This window comes from Berghia stephanieae, chromosome 5 (assembly GCF_034508935.2).
Source record: "Berghia stephanieae isolate SIO BIC M18660-M18661 chromosome 5, UCSD_Bste_1.3, whole genome shotgun sequence".
NCBI lineage: Eukaryota > Metazoa > Mollusca > Gastropoda > Nudibranchia > Aeolidiidae > Berghia > Berghia stephanieae.
The window spans coordinates 9487532-9507531 of NC_088364.1; the positions used below are offsets into that span (position 1 = coordinate 9487532).

The window sequence follows — 20000 nt, forward strand, 5'->3', positions numbered from 1 at the left end:
GATGGTAAACCGTCTCAAAGTACGAGGATATTTATTTTTTTTTAAACGGAGTGGATATTGGTCTGTCGTTACCCACGGGCGCATGTACCTGTTGGCCAGTTAGTAGTCGTTATAATTAACTTTATAGTTCAACAATCTACACCCAAAAGGATTAAATAGCACTTCAAAATCCTTAAAATTATTTAGCCTGGTACCAAACTTTCATTTTAACTGTTTTCATGACTGCGAAATGCTAATGAATTTCTGAATCTTTCGTAATAGTAGGCAGGGGTGGGGATGGTGGTGGGCTTCCCATGCCAGGGACGAGAGTATAATACATATGCACATTTGACTCGCGATTCCTCCAAGTCTTAGGTTTTGGACTTGAGATTTATTTATGGTAGTTATTCGTATCATAGGGGTGGGGGGGGGGGAGAGGGGTGAGATATGTGACTAAAAATGCATTATGTAAGGACTCAACTATGCACCGCTTAAAGCGGGACTCGAACCCTGGACCTTCCGATCCGAAGACGAGTGTCATACCACTTGAAGCGAATTGAACTGAGTATCCAAAGACTTAAACTTAAATCAAATTTGTCTAAGCGTTACTAACGGGATAAGTTGGCCTGGGGTTTTTATATACTTCATTATTAATGGAATAATCCAGTAGTGACGACTAAGTGCGAAAAGGTCTTTGAAAATAAATCTTACGCCTGAAAAGTGTCGACACAAAAACATTAAATCCAATGGACCAAAAGAAACAAATAAACAAGCAAACATCAAAATCTACCTCGGCCATCTCAAACCCAAAAAGGTCAAGGACTCCGATGAAACTTTCTGACATCCTGCGTCTTCTGGAAAGATCCACAAAAGCCGATAGTGATGGATTTAGCAGATCTGGCCTGTTCACTGAAAATATAGTAATTATATTGTGCATCTTACCTAAGAGAGGAGGGAACCTGTTGTCAACTATTTATGTTAATACTGTTAACTGCTGCATCATGGAAAAACTCTTATATAGACATTTGGACAGAAACCCCGTGCTTTAAATATCGATCGATTTAAATGACCCTCATCTTGGTGAAAACTTATTCATGAGGAGACTCAAAGAGACGGACTCGCCTCTTTGAACCTGCTGTTTGGACTTTCTTGCTCGTTTTATTTGACACATACTTGTTTTATGACACATCCCTGTTTTATGCCACTACCTTTTATCAGACGGAATGAATTAAAAGTGCGAGAGCGTGTGAATCCCTTTCAACCTTTCAGAATTTAATCCCTTAGATTTCTAAAAGTGACATGACCATGCGCACACCTAGTTTGGTCAATAATTATTCAAATACTTGTGTACATGAGTAGCACAATGCCTCTCTCTCTCTCTCTCTCTCTCTCTCTCTCTCTCTCTCTCTCTCTCTCTCTCTCTCTCTCATGGCTCCAATCAGACAGCACTACATATTCTGACTATTTATCGAAGGCCCAACTATACTCCTAGTGAAAAGAAACAAACTAGAAAAAGTTTTCAAAGCCGACTGTCGAATCAATGAGTTTTGACATGAGGTTGCGCGACTTCCCTCATATTACTGTGAGCACAATCCAATCGAGCTCATTTGGACCCAAGTAAAGGAAAAGATGAGAGATCGAATACCAAATTTACTCTCACCGACGAGGTAATAAATGATATAACAAGGGAAGACTGGGAAAATGCATGCTCCAACCTTCGCAAAATGGAGGAAAATTACATTTCATTGGATAGAGTGATGTCACGAAAACTTTCCATAGTCGTTTCATTTCTCCTTTTCCTCATCTTCGTCATTAGAATGTGATGATTGATGTGTCCAGTTTGTCTTTGTTGTTGTTGGTGGTGTTGTTGAAGTTGTTGTTATTGCTGAACATATGTACATATTTGTGGAAACAAAGTATCTGTAAAATATTTTTTGGTGTTGTTGTCTAGTATCCGTGTTTGACTGGTGTTGTTTATTGGTAAAAATAGATTTGGAATTTCGAATCATGATATGATCTTACGAAACTTTGACTCGAATAAGAAAACTCTGTAGCCTGAGCGAGTCTACCTGCACCAACACATTTGTTACGCTTTGGCGTTCTGTTCAACTTATGGCAAAATGTAAAAAGCTTCAGTTTTCTACAATAAAAACAACTTTTTCCTCTCCTTCTTCTTTCAGCTTATCCCGCATATTGCAGGGTTGTCATAATGAATGCCACATCTCCGTGCATCTCGGTTCAGCGCATAATCTTGGTCCAGGCCCAGTTCTTTCATATCTTCCCTTACCCTATCCATCCATCTAGTCTTCGGGCGTCCCTTTTTCCTCTTTCCCACTAATGTTATATCCAATATCCCCCCCCCCCACCCCACCCCACTCACTCCCTGTCGTCTCTTAACATATCCAAACCATTTCAATCTATCTTCTCTCAATTTATTGATACATTCTTCACTTCCGTCAACCTTCGAATGTATTCATTTCGCACTTTATCTTTTCTTGTCCATCCAAGTGACCATCTCAACATCCTCATTTTTTCCACCATCAACTCCATCTTGTTTCTTTGTTGTAGCTGCCGTCTCTAATTCATAAAACATTGATGGTCTTAGAACAGATGAATATATTTTTCCCTTTAGCTTTGCGGAAATTCGTTTGTGTTATATAACACTAAATTATATCATATTGTATTATATCATATCTAATTATATTTATATTACGTTACATTTCATTATATCATACTGTACTATATTGTGTTATGTTATGTAATATAGCACTATATTATATCATATTGTATTAAATCATATCTTATATTTATATTACGTTACATTGCATTATATCATACTGTATTATATTGTGTTATGTTATATAACTCTACGTTATATCATATTGTATTACATCATACATTTGGCGAAAAATATGAGAATCGCTAATATCTTTTTTGCTGTCTTACAAAATTTTGTTTTTGATTTATCGGAGGATTAAATTTGGAAGTTATAATTTTGAAATACCAAGATGACGCCGTTTCCATGGAAACAGTTTGGAATCCAGCCGTTCGTAGTGAAGAAAAATTTGACTTGAATTCATGACTCATGATGTCTTAGAAAATCGTAGTTAAAATCATTGTTTCATGAATTGCTTTAAAACGACGTACACTTCGTTGCAGTTCTGATAACCCAATTCATTATTGGCTCATTGTTGTGATGGAAATCTAAAAAAATGTTGCAAATATTGTCCCTTACAACAATGTTAAACTAGGCCCATTAGTGCGGCCGGATGTCAGACCTGCATATTTGTACACGCCGGTTTAAACCTTTTTATGTTGTCCTTGAGTGTCTGTAATTGTTATTTATTCGTTTTATTCGGGTATTTAACGCAATGTTTATAGAAGTGAAAGGTTTTTGGTAACATTTGTCTTAAAATTGCGTGCGCGCAGTATTTTGGTTATTTGTTGTTTTTTTGTTTCTGTTATTTTTTATTTTTTTTGTTTTGTTTTTTTTTTTTTGTTCTTTTTTTGGTCTAAAACCATTCCATTGTTCCTTAACTATTCATATGCTTTGGGAGCACAATATCCGCGCATTAGAGAAAATGGGGGTGAAGACCGTCGGGACGAATAAATTTTTTGAGGGTTCTAATTTTTGAAGTTTTTCTAAAGTCATTTCAAGTGTGATATCAATATTTTCAAGAAATGTATTCTTAGTCATAACAGGAATAGTTGGAAAGTTTGAAAGATCTTCATTTTAAAAAAAACCAATGGAAATAATTGTAATTTAATAGTTCAGACTTTTCATTGTCGTTGATGGTTACATCTCTGCTTGGATTTATCAGAGAACCTATACCTGATATTCTCTTAAGTTTTTACATATTTCCGAAAAGGTTTCAAGTTCCTACATTTTGTGTTGTTATTATAGATCTTTAATAATTTTCATAGTTTTCATTTTTTATTTAAATTTATCTCTGTTTCCACATCCACAGTTGTTTGTAATATATTTTTTATGTAAAAGGGACGGGATTTATTTTAATTTTTTTGTGGGGGGGGGGGGGGGGGGGTTTTTTGTTTTTTTATGGTGTTGTTATCTAGTAATCGTTTTGATTGTTGTTGTTTATTGGTACAATATAATTTGGAATTTCGAATCTTGATATGGTCTTACGAAAATTTGACTCGAATAAGAAACTCTGTAGCCTGAGCGAGTCTACCTGCACCAACACAGTTGTTACACTTTGGCGTTCTGTTCAACTTATGGCAAAATGTAAAAAGCTTCAATTTTGTACAATAAAAACAACTTTTTCTAATGTTATCTAAGTGTTCATTATCAACTGGTCATATCAATGTCAATAGAAGAAAAGAAAAAAAAATCAAAGAGCGAGTTGAAGTTGGAGAGGTTGGAACATTTTATGTGAAATGATTATCTACAGATAGATGAGAACCGTTTAAATGGACAAACCCCATCTCAATACGTATTGAGATTAACATAAGTGCCTGCTCCGCACTCATTTTTCTGAACACAATGGGAAGCTGAAGTCGTGGCATGACACCTTCTACTCTTCCTGTTCCAAACTTCTTGGAAATGTGTAACCAGTCCTCCAGAATACTAGACTAATTATGAATAGGTTACATATTGAATCATAATATGGCATAACTATTTGTGACCCATCGTCTCAAAACGGTATTATGTTGGAACGAACCAGATGCTTAAAAGGCGAATTTAATGTTAAAACTGGTCAAGAAATATAAATTGTTGGCATTAGCACCCTACAATATGGTATCCATTCTCCTCGATAAAACATACAAACTCAACACAAGACTGATGTTTCTGGCTATAAATACAATTTTCAACATCTTAACCAACCCGACTTAATACCGTTTTGAGGCGAAGGGTCACATTTTAGTAGCATGATGTGTTGGGGACATAAAAAAGCAAGGCTGGATGATCTGTATTGACGACCAGCATTTATTTAGGCTAGAAAATAAGATGCCATCATTCTGAAACCAGAAGATCGGCTGCACGATGTATGTATCCAGTCCTCCGGAGGACTGGTTTCACACTTCCAAGGAGACTGGAACCGATACTTTGACATCACACCATACTCTTAGTTTACACACTATAATAGTGTGTAAACTACATTAGTGGTGTGATGTGATGTCAAAACAATAATAGGATTCAATAGTCTGATGTCACGTCCGCCCAACAACGAGCAGCTTGGTTCTAAACAAAGAAAATCGGTACTTTTTATTCTTCATCCTGGCTAGAAATTTTTCACGTGTCATGTGATTAGATTGTATAAAAGTCAAAACATGATCAGATGTTTTATGTTTTTCTCCTCTTGATAAACCGCCCTTGTTCCGATAGTTTAGAACCAGTTACTAAGTTACTGCGTCATTACGAGGAAGTGACGTCACGACTGTTGAACCCTATTGTTCCCTATTCATTGAGACTTACTGTATTGTTGATACCCAGTCGTCTCGACGGTGTGTGAATCTGGGGGGTCAGAATTCATCGTGTTGATTCGACTCAAAATGGCGGAGATGGTTCTGTGATAGAGGGCTCTGGCCAAGCCATCCCGGGCAGAGTTTGCCTGATACGAAAAGAAAAGGATATAAGAATCTGACCCCGCGGTTTTTGGTTGCAGAACAAAATAAGTAAATTTTGCAAAACAATTTGCAGGTTTATAAATATGTTGTATCACACCTAACAACTAACTACATGCAACCCATGTAATAAAATATCCCCGCGGAATTGGATTCAGTAGTCTGATGTCACGCCGCCCGGCAACGGCGGCCATATTGGTTCTAAACAAAGAAAATCATTAGGTACTTTTTATTCTTCATGCTGGCTATAACTTTTCATATGCCTTGTGATCAGAATGTGTAAAAGTCAAAACATGATCAAATTTATGCGTTTTTTTTTCCTCTGGATACGCTTTTATGCTCGCCGGAGAAATATTTCATACGGCGTCCGCCATTGTTCCGATAGTTTTGAGCCAGTGTTACTAAGTTACCATGCGTCATTAGCAGGGGCGTGGCTATATTGGTTGATTTGGTGCCTGGCACCACTCCATCTTTTAAAAATGGATTACAGCATTTTAAAAATATATTTAACTGAGAAATTGTAGTATATTCACCTCTTACTTATTTGAGTAAGTCTTTTCTTTATTTTTTTTCTTTCTTTTGTATTTACTAATAATATAGCATGTTTTAAGTCATTTTCTTCTGATCCTGGCACCACCTTATACTGTAAGCATGACACGCCACTGGTCATTAGGAAGGAAGTGACGTTACGACTGTTGGAGAGTATTACGCAATTTCAAACTCAAAATTATGGGACAAAAAATGGCAAATTTTACCAGAAATTATGCTGATTTGGAAATCGGCACAAAGTTGGGAAAACAAAATTACAATAAAAAATTGCTGTCACTGAAATTGTTATAATAAATAAAAATCAAATCTTTCAGGGTTGCCTGGCTCAAACTTCTCCTTCGATCACTTAAAATCATATTGTACCTGCAAAGAAAAACGCCTAATACGATTCAATAGTCTGATGTCACGCCGCCTGGCAACGGCGGCCATCTTGGTTCTAAACAAAGAAAATCATTACTTTTTATTTTTCATGCTGGCTAGAACTTTTCATATGTCTTGTGATCAGAATGTGTAAAAGTCAAAACATGATCAAATGTATGTTGGTTTTTTTTTTCCTCTGGATACCCTTTATACTCGCCGGAGAAATATTTCATACGGGCGTCCGCCATTGTTCCGATAGTTTAGAGCCAGTGTTACTAAGATACCATGCGTCATTAGGAAGGAAGTGACGTTACGACTGTTGAATAGTATTGAAAGCATAATATAACGGCGTGCACAAGTTGTGAGGGAAGGCACAGATTCCTGGCAAGAATCCCCCCAAAAATGCTGCAAGTTTAGTGTTTGTAAAGCGCTTTGAGCACATTTAGTGGATATTGCTCTATATAAAAGCTCAATTTTATTTGTAATAGAGGTAGAGTTGGAGAGCAGTTCTTGCATCTTCTGCAGAGTCATGAGTATACGACTGAATGTTGATCTTTAGGAAATACCAGGCCAAGAACTTGAGGGAAATGAATCTCTGCTTTGGAAGGTGTACAACTCCACTGTGTCCATGACTTGTGGTTTGGGAACCAATAGATTGATGACTCTAAAGTCTTTCTTCAGACCATGACCAACAAAGATGACTCCATTGTCAACCATGTATCGCAGCTTGAGGTAGGTCGACTTGAGGGTGGTCAAGTGCTTGGTTGACAGATTGGGATCCAGGTCTCCAGGCTTGATGCCAGAGTACTGGGTCAAATTGTCCACCACCTGTTCTTGAGTACTGATGTAGTCATCAATAAATGCCTCTCCTTGATTTGGCCCAGAGCCTCCAACCAGGGGGATAGGTTGCGCAATATAAATGTGCATTATTATTATTATTATTGTGTTGGACTGTTCCTAATGGGCAACTGGTCCTAATTCTTTGGTGTAACGTCGAATTTCATCTTCTGGGACATCCTTCAATCCTGGCATCCCATGAAGTTCAGTAGTACATGGCAACATCATGACCTAATCTTCATCACCGCGGGGAACGCAAATTTCGCAAATTAAAAAAAAAAAGAATCAAGAATTTGTCAAAAATTTGCAAAACGTGCAGATTTTGCGGTTGCAATGCAAATCAGAATATTTTCCCTAATTTTGCTGCCGCAAGCTATGGAAAAAACTGCGGGGACATAAGAATTAGAAATTATCACTCTCTGAGCAGCGCATAGTTGAATCCTTGGAAATTGCTTTTTACTCACATTCTCTCACCTTACTCAGGTGTAAAATGAGTACCTGGCCGTTAACAGCATTGTCTCTATCCCAAAAATTGTACTATCGCTTAACAAGCGGCATGTGTCGTCCTTCTTGTTAAGTGTTGCTGTTGGCTAGGGACAACTTGAAAAACGATTTGAGCACGTCTAATGTATTTAAATGCTCGAGTGACTCAAAGTCAGTGTGGTTTGTTTTTTTTTTCCTCTAGAGGTCCCAAAAGTTCATTGATAGAGCTCGCTGACCAGTTTCTTTTTTAATTATATTATTAACAGCATCATCAAGCTGTGATTGGGTAGCTGGACCTTTTATATCTGACGGAAAGCACTGTGGAAATGATTAGCCTACCAAAGGCTTACTAATGTCCGTTTGCCGTTACAGGAGCCTGGAAAAGACCCCTACTCTGTATTCCTCCGAGGGAGTACGGACTTGTATATATGACATGACAATATAGAACGTCGTCTAAATGAATCAAAATTTAGTTGTTTTTTTTTTAAATTTGTTTGTCTGTTTTTTGTTGTTTTTTTTTTTTGTTTGTTTTGTTTGTTTGTTTGTTTTTTGTTGTTTTTTGTTTTGTTTTTTTGCACCATCAAGCTGTGTTTGAGTAGCTACACACCTTTTATATCTGACGGGAAGCATTTCGGGAATGATTAGCCTACGAAATGGTTACGAAAGCAGTTACCAATGTCTGTTTGACGTTACAGGAGCCTGGAGAAGACCCCTACTCTGTATGCCTCCGAGGGACTACTTTTATATGACACGACAATATAGAACGTCGCCTAAATGAATCAAATAAAGATGACTATTGATAGATATTCAGCAGCTAATGGTGAAACGTGTATTATTGAACCATCAGGATTTTTTTTTATCTTCTATGGATAATGGATTAACTTTATTATCAAATAAGTTTTTGAATAATTGATTTTGTTTTTGTATTAATTCTTGTGTTTGTTCATTACTTTCAGTTAAAGGTCTATACATCTTTTGTCTTTCCTCTTGTCTATAAGTTTCTCATCAAGCTGTGACTGAGCAGCTGGACCTTTTGTGTCTGACGGAAAGCATTTCGGGAATGATTAGTCTCCCAAAAGGTTATAAGAAGTTACCAATGCCCGTTTGATGTTACAGGAGCCTGGAGAAGACCCCGCCTCCGAGGGACTGCATACTTGTATATGACATGACAATATAGAAGAACATCGTCTAAATGAATCAAATTTAGTTTAACTTTAACTATCTTCCTACTGACCACTGACGCAGATGTAATTGTCCTGCAAACCCTGCCATGAGATATCCTCGTCCTGGTGCAGAAACCCCTGTATAGGGCAACTCCAGAAACGCCCAGAAGAGCCGCCACCGACTTCAGCTCTGCGAAAGAAATATATAGTCGATCGTATTATTATTATTATTATTATCATCATCATCATCATCATCATCATCATCATAATAATAATAATAATAACAACAACAACAATACTAATAATAATAATAATAATAATTATTATTATTATTATTATTATTATTATTATTATTATTATTATTATTATTATATGATAATCATCATCATCAGCACTACCACACCACCATTACAATCAACCTCATCACTATCATCATCATCAACACCACCACCACCATCATCATCATCATCAGCTGTAGCACCATCATCATCATCATCATCATCATCATCATCATCAGCATCATAATAATATAGTTATTCATCGATACATTAATTTACCATTATTTCCTACGACGTCCAGTTCCTGACCTCTGCCCTCGATGAACTGAATGTTCCCCAACAACAACACAGATGCCAACACACGTAGCACATCAGAACACGGAATACCCAGGGCTGATAGAGAATTCTGGTGAGGACATTTATTATTCAGTAATTATTTTATTTGTTTCATCAATTTTTAGTTTCATTTTGTCATTATAGCCGAGACTAAAATGATAATATTTAGACAAGAAACTTTGAAGCTCCAAACGTATGCAATGTCAAATTGGTAAACATGGCATTTGAGAATTGATAATTGATGGTATGAGAAACTGGGGAAAAAAACAACACAAAATTTAAATTATAGAAGAAACAAATTCGACGTCACTCAGTCTTTGTTATTGTTTTTAGGCAGACATTTTTTATGAGAAGTTCTTGTTAAATTGTAATATTCAGACTATAAACGTTTATGCGACTATGTGGTCTTGTGGTATGACACTCGCTTTTGGATCGGAAGGTCCTGGGTTCGAGGCTCGCTCGGCGCATAGTTGAGTCCTTGGAAAAGGCCCTTTACTCGCCATACTCATGAATAAAATGAGTATCTGGTCGTTAACAGCGTTGTCTCTGTAGGAAAAAAAATGTAATGTTGCCAAACAGGCGTCATGTCTCGTTCAACATGTTACGTGTTGCTGTTGGTAGTATATGTGACCCTTCGTCTCGAAACGGTATTAAGTCGGGATGATTAAGATGTTGAAAATGGAATGTGTAGCCACAAATATCATGCTTAAGTTAAGTTTAAATGCTGTATAGAGGAGAAGGAATATATTTTACTGTGCTAAATATCAACGTTTCAAATTTTTTGACCAGTTTAACTATAATTTGATTGTTTAGCACCTGGTCCATCCCGACATAATACCGTTTTGAGACGAGGGGTCACATATGTATTTATAAGTAACGCATTTAACATCACCCAGTTCTTTGTTATTGTTTTCAGCCTGCCCTTTTCACTAGTATTTCTCACTAAATTGTATCATTCAGACTCTAAAAACGTTTAAGGCTACAAATAGTTTTGTGTGTTGGTACTTTATATCCGCCTGGCGGATGTTGTGAGTTGTTTTTTTTTAACTAAGCGCACAGCCTCAATATACATACATACATATAATATATATATATATATATATATATATATATATTATATATATAATATAATATATATATATATATATATATATATATATATATATATATATAGATAGATAGATAGAATGCGCTTGGCCAAGGAGTTCACAACATTGCCATCCGGAAGTATAACGGACCAACACACACACTCTGTGTAACCATAAACTTTCATAGTCTGGTTAATACAGTTTAGTGAGAACAACTCACAAACGCGGATGGCAAAAACAATAACAAAGGCCTGAGTGACGTCATCTTCGAACTATCTATACATATACTGCCTCGTAAGAATGGGTGACGTCGGCGTCATTCAGCTCTTTGTTGTTGTTTTTAGAACACCAGTTGAGTGATTAAATCTAACCCGCGACATCTAATTTTTCTCAATCAGACTATAGATAGTATGCGCTTGACAAAGAAGCTCACAATATTGCCATCCGGAAGTATAACGGATCAACACACAAAACTATGTGGAACCATGAACTTTTATAGTCTGGTTAATACATTTTAGTGAGAATTACTCATAAACACTGATGGCAAAAAGCAATTATAACCTGAGTGACGTCAGCTTCGATCTATCTATAGCCTTTTAAGATTACACATAAGTCCCAGGTTTGAGAGCTTTTGCCAAGATGAGGGTCTTTTAAATCGATGGATATTTTGAGGACAGATTTTTCGGCCAAATGTTTAAATACGACTTTTCCAGAATGCATCAGCTGAGGTTACATTGCCTCAAGGGGAAACCTTACCTCTGGGAATTTGGAACATTTTGAGTCATCTCAGCTTTGTTGTAATTATTTTCCTGGGTTAAATGGCTTGCCTTGTTTTTTATCAATGATAATAACTCCACAATGGAAAAATATATACATCTGTTGTAGACCAGCAATACAAGATAAAGAAGTTGAGGTGGCAAAAATGAGGATGTTGAGATGGTCAAGAAAGGATAAAGTGAGAAATGAACGAATTAGAAGGTTGACTGAAATGACGAATGTATCAATAAAGATGAGAGAAGATATATTGAAATGGTTCGGATATGTTAAGAGACGAGAGAGGGAGAACTTGGGAAGGAAAGTATTGGATATACAATTAGTGGGAAAGAGTAAAAAGGGACGCTCAAAGACTAGATGGTTGGATAGGATAATGGGCGATATGAAAGAACCGGGCCTGGAGGAAGACTATGCTATGAACCGAGATGCATGGAGATGTGGCATTCGTTATGGCAACACTGCAAAATGCGGAATAAGCTGAAAGAAGAAGAAGAAGAAGAAGAAGAAGAAGAAGAACTGCCTCAAAATTAAATATACTCTGATCGTTCAAACTTAGAGAGGTAGAAAACGGTAGGGCCTGCCTGAAGCCGGTGATCGTAAAATACTAACGAAAGAGTGAAAATGGAGAGGCTTCGTATGGGAACAAAACAGACAATGGACGTTTCGGGTACAAACCCTTCGTCAGCACAACAATACACAAGTAAACGTGGAAAACAAATAATGTCTGTTTTGTTCCCATACGAAGCCTCTCCATTTTCACTCTAAACTTAGAGTTAGAGAGGCAAAGTTACCACAGTTGACTAGTTGATGTCTATCAATCTGGGTAAATGAAGTAAAAGTTACCTTCCATATTCCGAACTCCTCCCGACAAGCGGCGATATCAGAGGGGTGACTGCCGCCTTTGTCCAGATAGGCGGGACTTTTGGTCACAAATTTGTCCAAGTGTAATTTGACTGGGGAGATGGCAAAAAATGGAAATGATAACGACAACGACGACAAAGATGATGATGATGATGATCATGATCATGATCATGATGTTGATGATAATGATGATGATAAGATAAAATAATAAATCAATAGATTCCCTTTATTCACCCCTGATGGGAAATTTGTCTTTCGGGTCTATTCCAAGGTAAGACTAGAATAGCCCAGGCGTCAGCCGCAGTACAGCGCGCAAAGTGAGCTAGGGCTAGGTTGTCTTTATTGAAAAAAAAACAACAAAAAAAAAAAACAATTGTAGTAGTACGTCGTTGGCGTCGTGTCTCGACCTGCATATCAAGTGTTCCTGTTGGCTTTGAACACATAATGTACTTTGAGCACATTTTATCAATATTGAGATTTATAAAATCTCCCCTGTCTACACAACGTGCAAATTGCTTTTAAAACTTTCCGCAATGTTCACTGTAAGAGAGTTAGCTTACAGCAAGTGGGTTTAATGAGTTCATGAATTTTGTATATCTGGTCATTATATTGAATACTAGAAAATTACTTTCTTTGATCGGTGTTACTTGGTATTTGGGGATAAAAGCATTAAGTTATAGTTGGTATTCATCATTTAGGCGTACGATATTATTTGGGCGTAGCGTATTTGTTATTTGGGCGTACGGATTATTTAGGCGTACGACCTTTGATTATTTAGGCGTAAAACTGACCTTTGGTGAAAGGAATTGTGGGACAGTTTACAATAGGATATAAAACAGTGTGTCTGATCAAACGGGGATCATTCTACCTTTTGATTCTGCATTCAACTTGACCATGAGCTGCACACATTAAACCTTTTGTGCTCACCATCATTTATTTGCTTTTACGGACTTAGAAATATTCCACGTATATTGAAAATGGTTACTTAGGCAAACTGACTTTACACGTGGACTGATTTTACGGATTTGGAATTTATGAAACTGATTGAATTATGACAATGCTATTTGATTTGGATTTGGAATTTATCATGATTTGGATTTTGAATTTATCACAAACAAATAAACTGTAAGAAATGAAACTTGGAATCTGGACTTTTATTTGAATGTTTTGATGTTGTGCATTCAATTATCATCATCGGCCCTTGAACTCTTTCGTCATTATTAACATCTACAACACAAACCAAAGGATAATACTACCATCTATGAAAAACACCACTATGCGATCATAAGCCATTACATATGTGTGCAACTACCCCACATTATGTATCTAATTTGGTGCCGTGACCAGGATTCTTATATATCTCTATTTGGAGCCCTGATACCATGATGTAAAGATGTTATCATTCCGAACCATGGATACACAAGAAATGTATATTGCTGCGGTGTTAACATCTATTAAAGTTTTTGTGAGACTCGAATTTTGAAGTGAAAATTGTGAACAGATAGGAAAATAGGTTTATTTGGGAAAGAAAATGAATATCAATTTTGAAGGTGAAGTAGTGGGATTATTTTGTATCGAAATATGAAAAAAAATATTGAAATTATAGATGATTCCTAAAATTCTGACAAAAGACGATATTTAAGAAAAAAAATAAATATACTAAATAATATTTAAATTAAGAGTCACAGATAGAAAAGGAAATTTTTAAAAATATAGATATATAGGGCAATATATTATATTCAAAAAGTGAAAACAATATATTATAGAACGGCAAAATAATAATAATAATAATAATAATAATAATAATAATAATAATAATAATAATAATAATAATAATAACAATTGCAATGGATGCTATACGTATTTTATTTAATTAAAAAGAAGAGAGGGAGAGATGAAAATAAAAATTGCAGTATTTAAGTGAAGATTTTTAGTGAGTTTTATTTTAAAAATAAATGAAAATGCGTTTACTTACATTCAAGCGTTTCGGAATAGATCTTCGAATATTAATTTGTACCGTTAATGGCAATGTTTTGTTAATATCAGTAACAAAGATGTGTCGATTTTTATTTCAATTTTTGTATGTTACTGTTGGAATTACATAGACAGTTGGTCCATTATTTAATGTTGTTACGTTTTATTTTCTGTCAAAATGACTCAAGAAGATGATGGCAATAACAACACGTAAATTATAAGTTTTGATAATTGAAAAATGTCTTATGGTATTATTGTTATATTACAACATCATTGATTATATTTTTCTCCCGTCGGTAGGGATGAATTGGTAAGTTGATATTGACTCTTTGAGATTCATGGGTTCATGACAAAGAGAAAAGTTTTATACTGTATCTGTTTGTTTTCTTGGTAATAAATGTGTGGTTAACGCAGCCAAGTAATCGACAACAGAGCTAATTATATATTTGTAATGAGACATGGCGTTATTATAGATTACATAAGACATTTTGATTTATCACCGAAAATTAAGTTGAAATGATTTATGCGGAATATGAGTCAATCGTTTTTGTTTTGTTTTGTTTTGAAACGCGTTTCATCGTGATTTTTAATAGGAGATATATTCTCATAATAACGGAATAACGACTTTTGGTTTAAAGTCGGAGAATTAAAAGCAGATAATACAAATAAAATGACGGAGTATCAATTATTATGAAAGACTGATGTCTTTTAATTGGAGTTAAAATGTTATTACGGAAGAATAACAAAATATTGAAAATGCATTATCATGTCATGTGAGCTGATAATATTTGTGACACAAGTGGTTAACTTGTTAAGAATCAGCGAATTATAAGTAACCCATATGGTAAAATGCTGTAAATGCATATTGGGTAAATAAGCGCAGTGATGTAAGACGCGGTAATTAAAGTGCACACGATTTAAATTACGAGACGCAGGAATGAGGCGTTCGGGAATATTTTATTTTGCGTTTGATTAAAGCGCTTGGTTTGACTTTATGAAAGAATACAGAATGCGGATAATTTTTATAAATACGAGGCGCGTGGTTAAAGCGCACACATTTATCAATGCTATATTAAGAGGCGCGAGATTACATCGCAATGAGTTATATGAATATTATTATAAGCCGAGGGCATAGGTGTGAGACATTGAATTTTTATTGAGCAGAGTGTATATTGTTACTGCGAATATTTTGATTATCATCTTTTTCTCCTATCAATTTGCTGTTGTAATTGTAATCAATATTTACTGCGTGGTTTGAATTTAACATTTATATCATAAAATTTGTAACTGAGTTGAAGAAGAAGTTATGTTTAATTGTCAAATCTTAGGTGTGTAATCATTCAGCAATAAATTGAAATGGTAGGAAGTGCTACGATAACACCAATAATAATGATAAAATAAACAAGATCATAGTTCATTAAATTAGGGATTTTCTAAGGGGAATAATTCGAGTTAATCAAAGGTAGAAGTAGTGTTTACACTAAAACATTATACAGTCATCACGAAAGAGGACACTTGAAAACATCAGTCATAACGGGAACGCTGATGGCAACGACAGAGCCAACTCAAACACAGCCACAACATAGGTCGGGAAATGTCCTAATCCCTTTGGTCTATCCACGAATACCTTGAAATGGAGTAAGCATATCGACAAAACACTACGCCATTGATACGTCTAGAATCAACACAAGCTACAGACTACAAATACACAGCAACCTCAATTACATCGTACCTTTCAACTTATACAAACTTGACAGAATTCATAAAATAATATCTGTATCAACACAGATTTCTTCCATGAACCTTTTTATATTTACATTCTTTATTGAACAATTGGATTACTTGTATTTACTTCTACAACAACAATACCCAACGATGTACGATGTCAATAATTACATAAACGTTCAAGATACGATTGTTTTTACAAAAATGATGTCCAATTGTGAACAATACTACTTCCTTCATATGCAGTGGTGAGCGTATTCAAATTTAAACTTATGTCAATATACAAGTGTGCAGCACCCATATCTACAACTTATAAACATTGAATATTATAATAAAGCCTGTCTTAGTATCAGTGTAAAAGATAAAGGCTATATATATAAGACAATGCAGGAAAAAGTATCGCAAAACGCCACATGAGCGATTTCCTTGGATTCATTATCGTATGATATTCAACAACCTGCGTTCAGATAACGAAAATATTGTTGACCTTACGGACCCCACTACTTACTCTACAACAAGATTACATCATCTACCTGGTGTGTACTCACATGCCACCTCATCGAAACTCGATTAACAAACACAACAATTACAACACACGACCTCTGTCGACTACTACACACGAACTCTTTGTCAACACATGGCTGAGTTCACAACTTTCTTTTGACTTGCTGGATAAGTCAAACTTCTCGCACACAGTTAATCTTGAATTTTTACAATTTCATCTACAATGAGACTCAACGTATACACAAGACAACCACAAATATCTACGAGGAGAATCGACCCAGATGCCGGAGATGAATGGATTACAGCGACGTCACAAGACCAAGAAACAACCCAACAGGTTAAGCATACGTTTGCTACCTGTAGAGTCTTTTTTCGTCCCAAATTCAAAAGACTCGAACAAATACAACACACTAATTGCAAAAGTTGGTCACTTTAGTAACAGCCCACAATCACATACTATGTTAGATTTTACTTATTTAGTTATTTACACTGTACTAAATATGAATAAGTCGGACAGACTAATGACTGATTATTTACAAACACTAAATATGTGATGTGAACAAGCCGGACAGACTATTGTTTGATTATTTATTCAACGCTAAATATTTGAATGTGAAGACATTATTGTGATAATTCTAAGACATTTACAGAGGAAAAAGTTTTTAATTAATTACCAATAAATAAAGTGAATTTATGACACTTGGGCTATTCAGTGACCACAACACACACAACAATGCAACACGTAGACTAGATACAAACACCTCAACTCTTCTAGTTGATATATTTTTTCATGACATGAAAACTCATTCCAAATGGAGACAATGACTTAATTAACAATTACTGACAATTTTTACAAGATGACCATTCTCAAACGAACGGATTCCCGAGAAATGTGACCTCTGATAGATGATCACAAAGAACAATTTGATTTCATTGTAGTTGTAAACTACACCCTGATGACTTAAAAAGTTTAAAAATTGAAACATCAACAATGAACAATGAATGACAACAACTTCAACTTGAATTTTAAAATGATGATAATGCTATTATTATGATTTATTTTAAAATATTTTTATTACTAATGAAATGTAATCCTTCGTATATGGATCTAGATGTTTATAATATATTATTTGTACCACATATTATAAGTTGCAATTAATGTAATAATGTTGTTTAAATGGAATCATACAATATAAGGGAATGTACAAGGTATTGGTTTTGAGATGACAGTAAATGAGTAAACATACATGGAAGCTGAGATTATCACCCATGTCGTATAGAGTTGAATTTGAGATTGAATAAGACAACGTGAGTATATCACAAATGGAAATTGAACCATTCTTTTTCAAGCAAGAATATGGATATATGATGAAATATGACGGGAATTAACACTTGTATTGCTATGAAGATGGAATTTAAGATGAAAAGATAATTTTTCTTTGAACTTTTAATTAATTGATATTTTACGGTCGATGTTGTAATACCTTAAAAAGTATAATCGATATTTATATATCTAAATTTCAATCATCTTTGGTGTTGGTAAATTTTAATTTTAATCACTTTTAATTGATCATTATCTTATTATCGATGTTGTAATACTTTAAAAACTATAATCGATATATACATAGATGTTGTAATCAACTTTGATGTTGATTTATCTCAAATTTAAACTTTTTAAAATATTTAACTGGCATAAGTGTTGTCATTTTGATAAACTATTTCTTACATTTTATTATCTAATTCTAATTAGACGTTGCTTATAGATTGATCTCTTACTGATTTTTTTAAAAATTGAAATTGTTTTTAACTCAATTTAAATTCTACGAAAGGGGCGTATGTAAGAGAGTTAGCTTACAGCAAGTGGGTTTAATGAGTTCATGAATTTTGTATATCTGGTCATTATATTGAATACTAGAAAATTACTTTCTTTGATCGGTGTTACTTGGTATTTGGGGATAAAAGCATTAAGTTATAGTTGGTATTCATCATTTAGGCGTACGATATTATTTGGGCGTAGCGTATTTGTTATTTGGGCGTACGGATTATTTAGGCGTACGACCTTTGATTATTTAGACGTAAAACTGACCTTTGGTGAAAGGAATTGTGGGACAGTTTACAATAGGATATAAAACAGTGTGTCTGATCAAACGGGGATCATTCTACCTTTTGATTCTGCATTCAACTTGACCATGAGCTGCACACATTAAACCTTTTGTGCTCACCATCATTTATTTGCTTTTACGGACTTAGAAATATTCCACGTATATTGAAAATGGTTAGGCAAACTGACTTTACATGTGGACTGATTTTACGGATTTGGAATTTATGAAACTGATTGAATTATGACAATGCTATTTGATTTGGATTTGGAATTTATCATGATTTGGATTTTGAATTTATCACAAACAAATAAACTGTAAGAAATGAAACTTGGAATCTGGACTTTTATTTGAATGTTTTGGTGTTGTGCATTCAATTATCATCACCGGCCCTTGAACTCTTTCGTCATTATTAACATCTACAACACAACGCAAAGGATAATACTACCATCTATGAAAAACACCACTATTCGATCATAAGCCATTACATATGTGTGCAACTACCCCACATTCACTCTACTCACCCTTTTCTTCTACACTTAGTCCAGCTAACATCTGATAAAATATATGGAAATTCCGCTCCCCTCTTGGCATGTGGGTAATTCTTTTCTGGAATAAAATACATGATAGATATATAGTTGTTTTTTTTTAAAAATATTATTGACGCGTTTCAGGTTTGAATAACTTGAGAGCTATTTAAGATTTCGTCAAACGGTTTTTGCCACATGTGTAGATTTTTTTCAAATTTTCATTGATTTAAGTTTTAATAGGGAATGAGATTAGCGGAAGAGTAGCGTCCCTTGATTGGACGTCACCCATAGTCTGTGACGTCACCGGCGGAAAAGTTCTCTCTCTAATAACTTTTCCGTCGGTGACGTCACAGACTATGGGTGACGTCCAATCAAGGGACGCTAATCTCATTCCCTATACTGTGCGTCATTTGGTAGCTGAACTATGATGTCATCAGTAGAAAAGGATCATTTTGACTTAAATCGTGATTTATTTTGCTTTGTCCGACATGATTCTTGAAAGTTTATTTCATTTAACTTTTCAATCTCAGGATATCAAATTGGAACATTGCCTTGATGTAAAATTCTTGTGTGTATGACGCCACCTTCAGACAAAAATAAGAGAAGCCGTTCGCTCTGTCACATTACTCATGCTGCAAAAGACGTGGGACGATCTGGGGAGATGCTTGCGGCTTGTCATTCAAAATGGTGGTGGTGTTGGTGGTAACGTGGAGCTTTAGATCCGACAACTGTGCAAACACACGATCACAAGTAAGATATCAGAAAGAAAAAAATTTGATAAATTTGAATTAATATGTTGAACACCAAATTGATGTCTCTGCAGCTGTTCTTGGGGTATAACTCAAACCTGGAAAGTGCCAATTATTTTAAAAACAAG

At 35.1% G+C, this 20000-nt stretch overlaps 1 protein-coding gene across 1 annotated transcript in view; it reads right to left on the reverse strand.

The window, feature by feature from the left end:
• The window catches only part of LOC144972351 (uncharacterized), a 60984-nt gene that overhangs the window by 23706 nt on the left and 17278 nt on the right, over positions 1–20000 (reverse strand). Inside the window, exons 6-11 of the mRNA XM_078913449.1 lie at positions 19118–19202; positions 12274–12383; positions 9512–9638; positions 9026–9144; positions 5414–5549; positions 770–888 (exon numbers count right to left, since the gene is read on the reverse strand). Coding sequence (XP_078769575.1) covers positions 770–888; positions 5414–5549; positions 9026–9144; positions 9512–9638; positions 12274–12383; positions 19118–19202 — 696 coding nt within the window. The remainder of the gene's footprint in view (positions 1–769; positions 889–5413; positions 5550–9025; positions 9145–9511; positions 9639–12273; positions 12384–19117; positions 19203–20000) is intronic.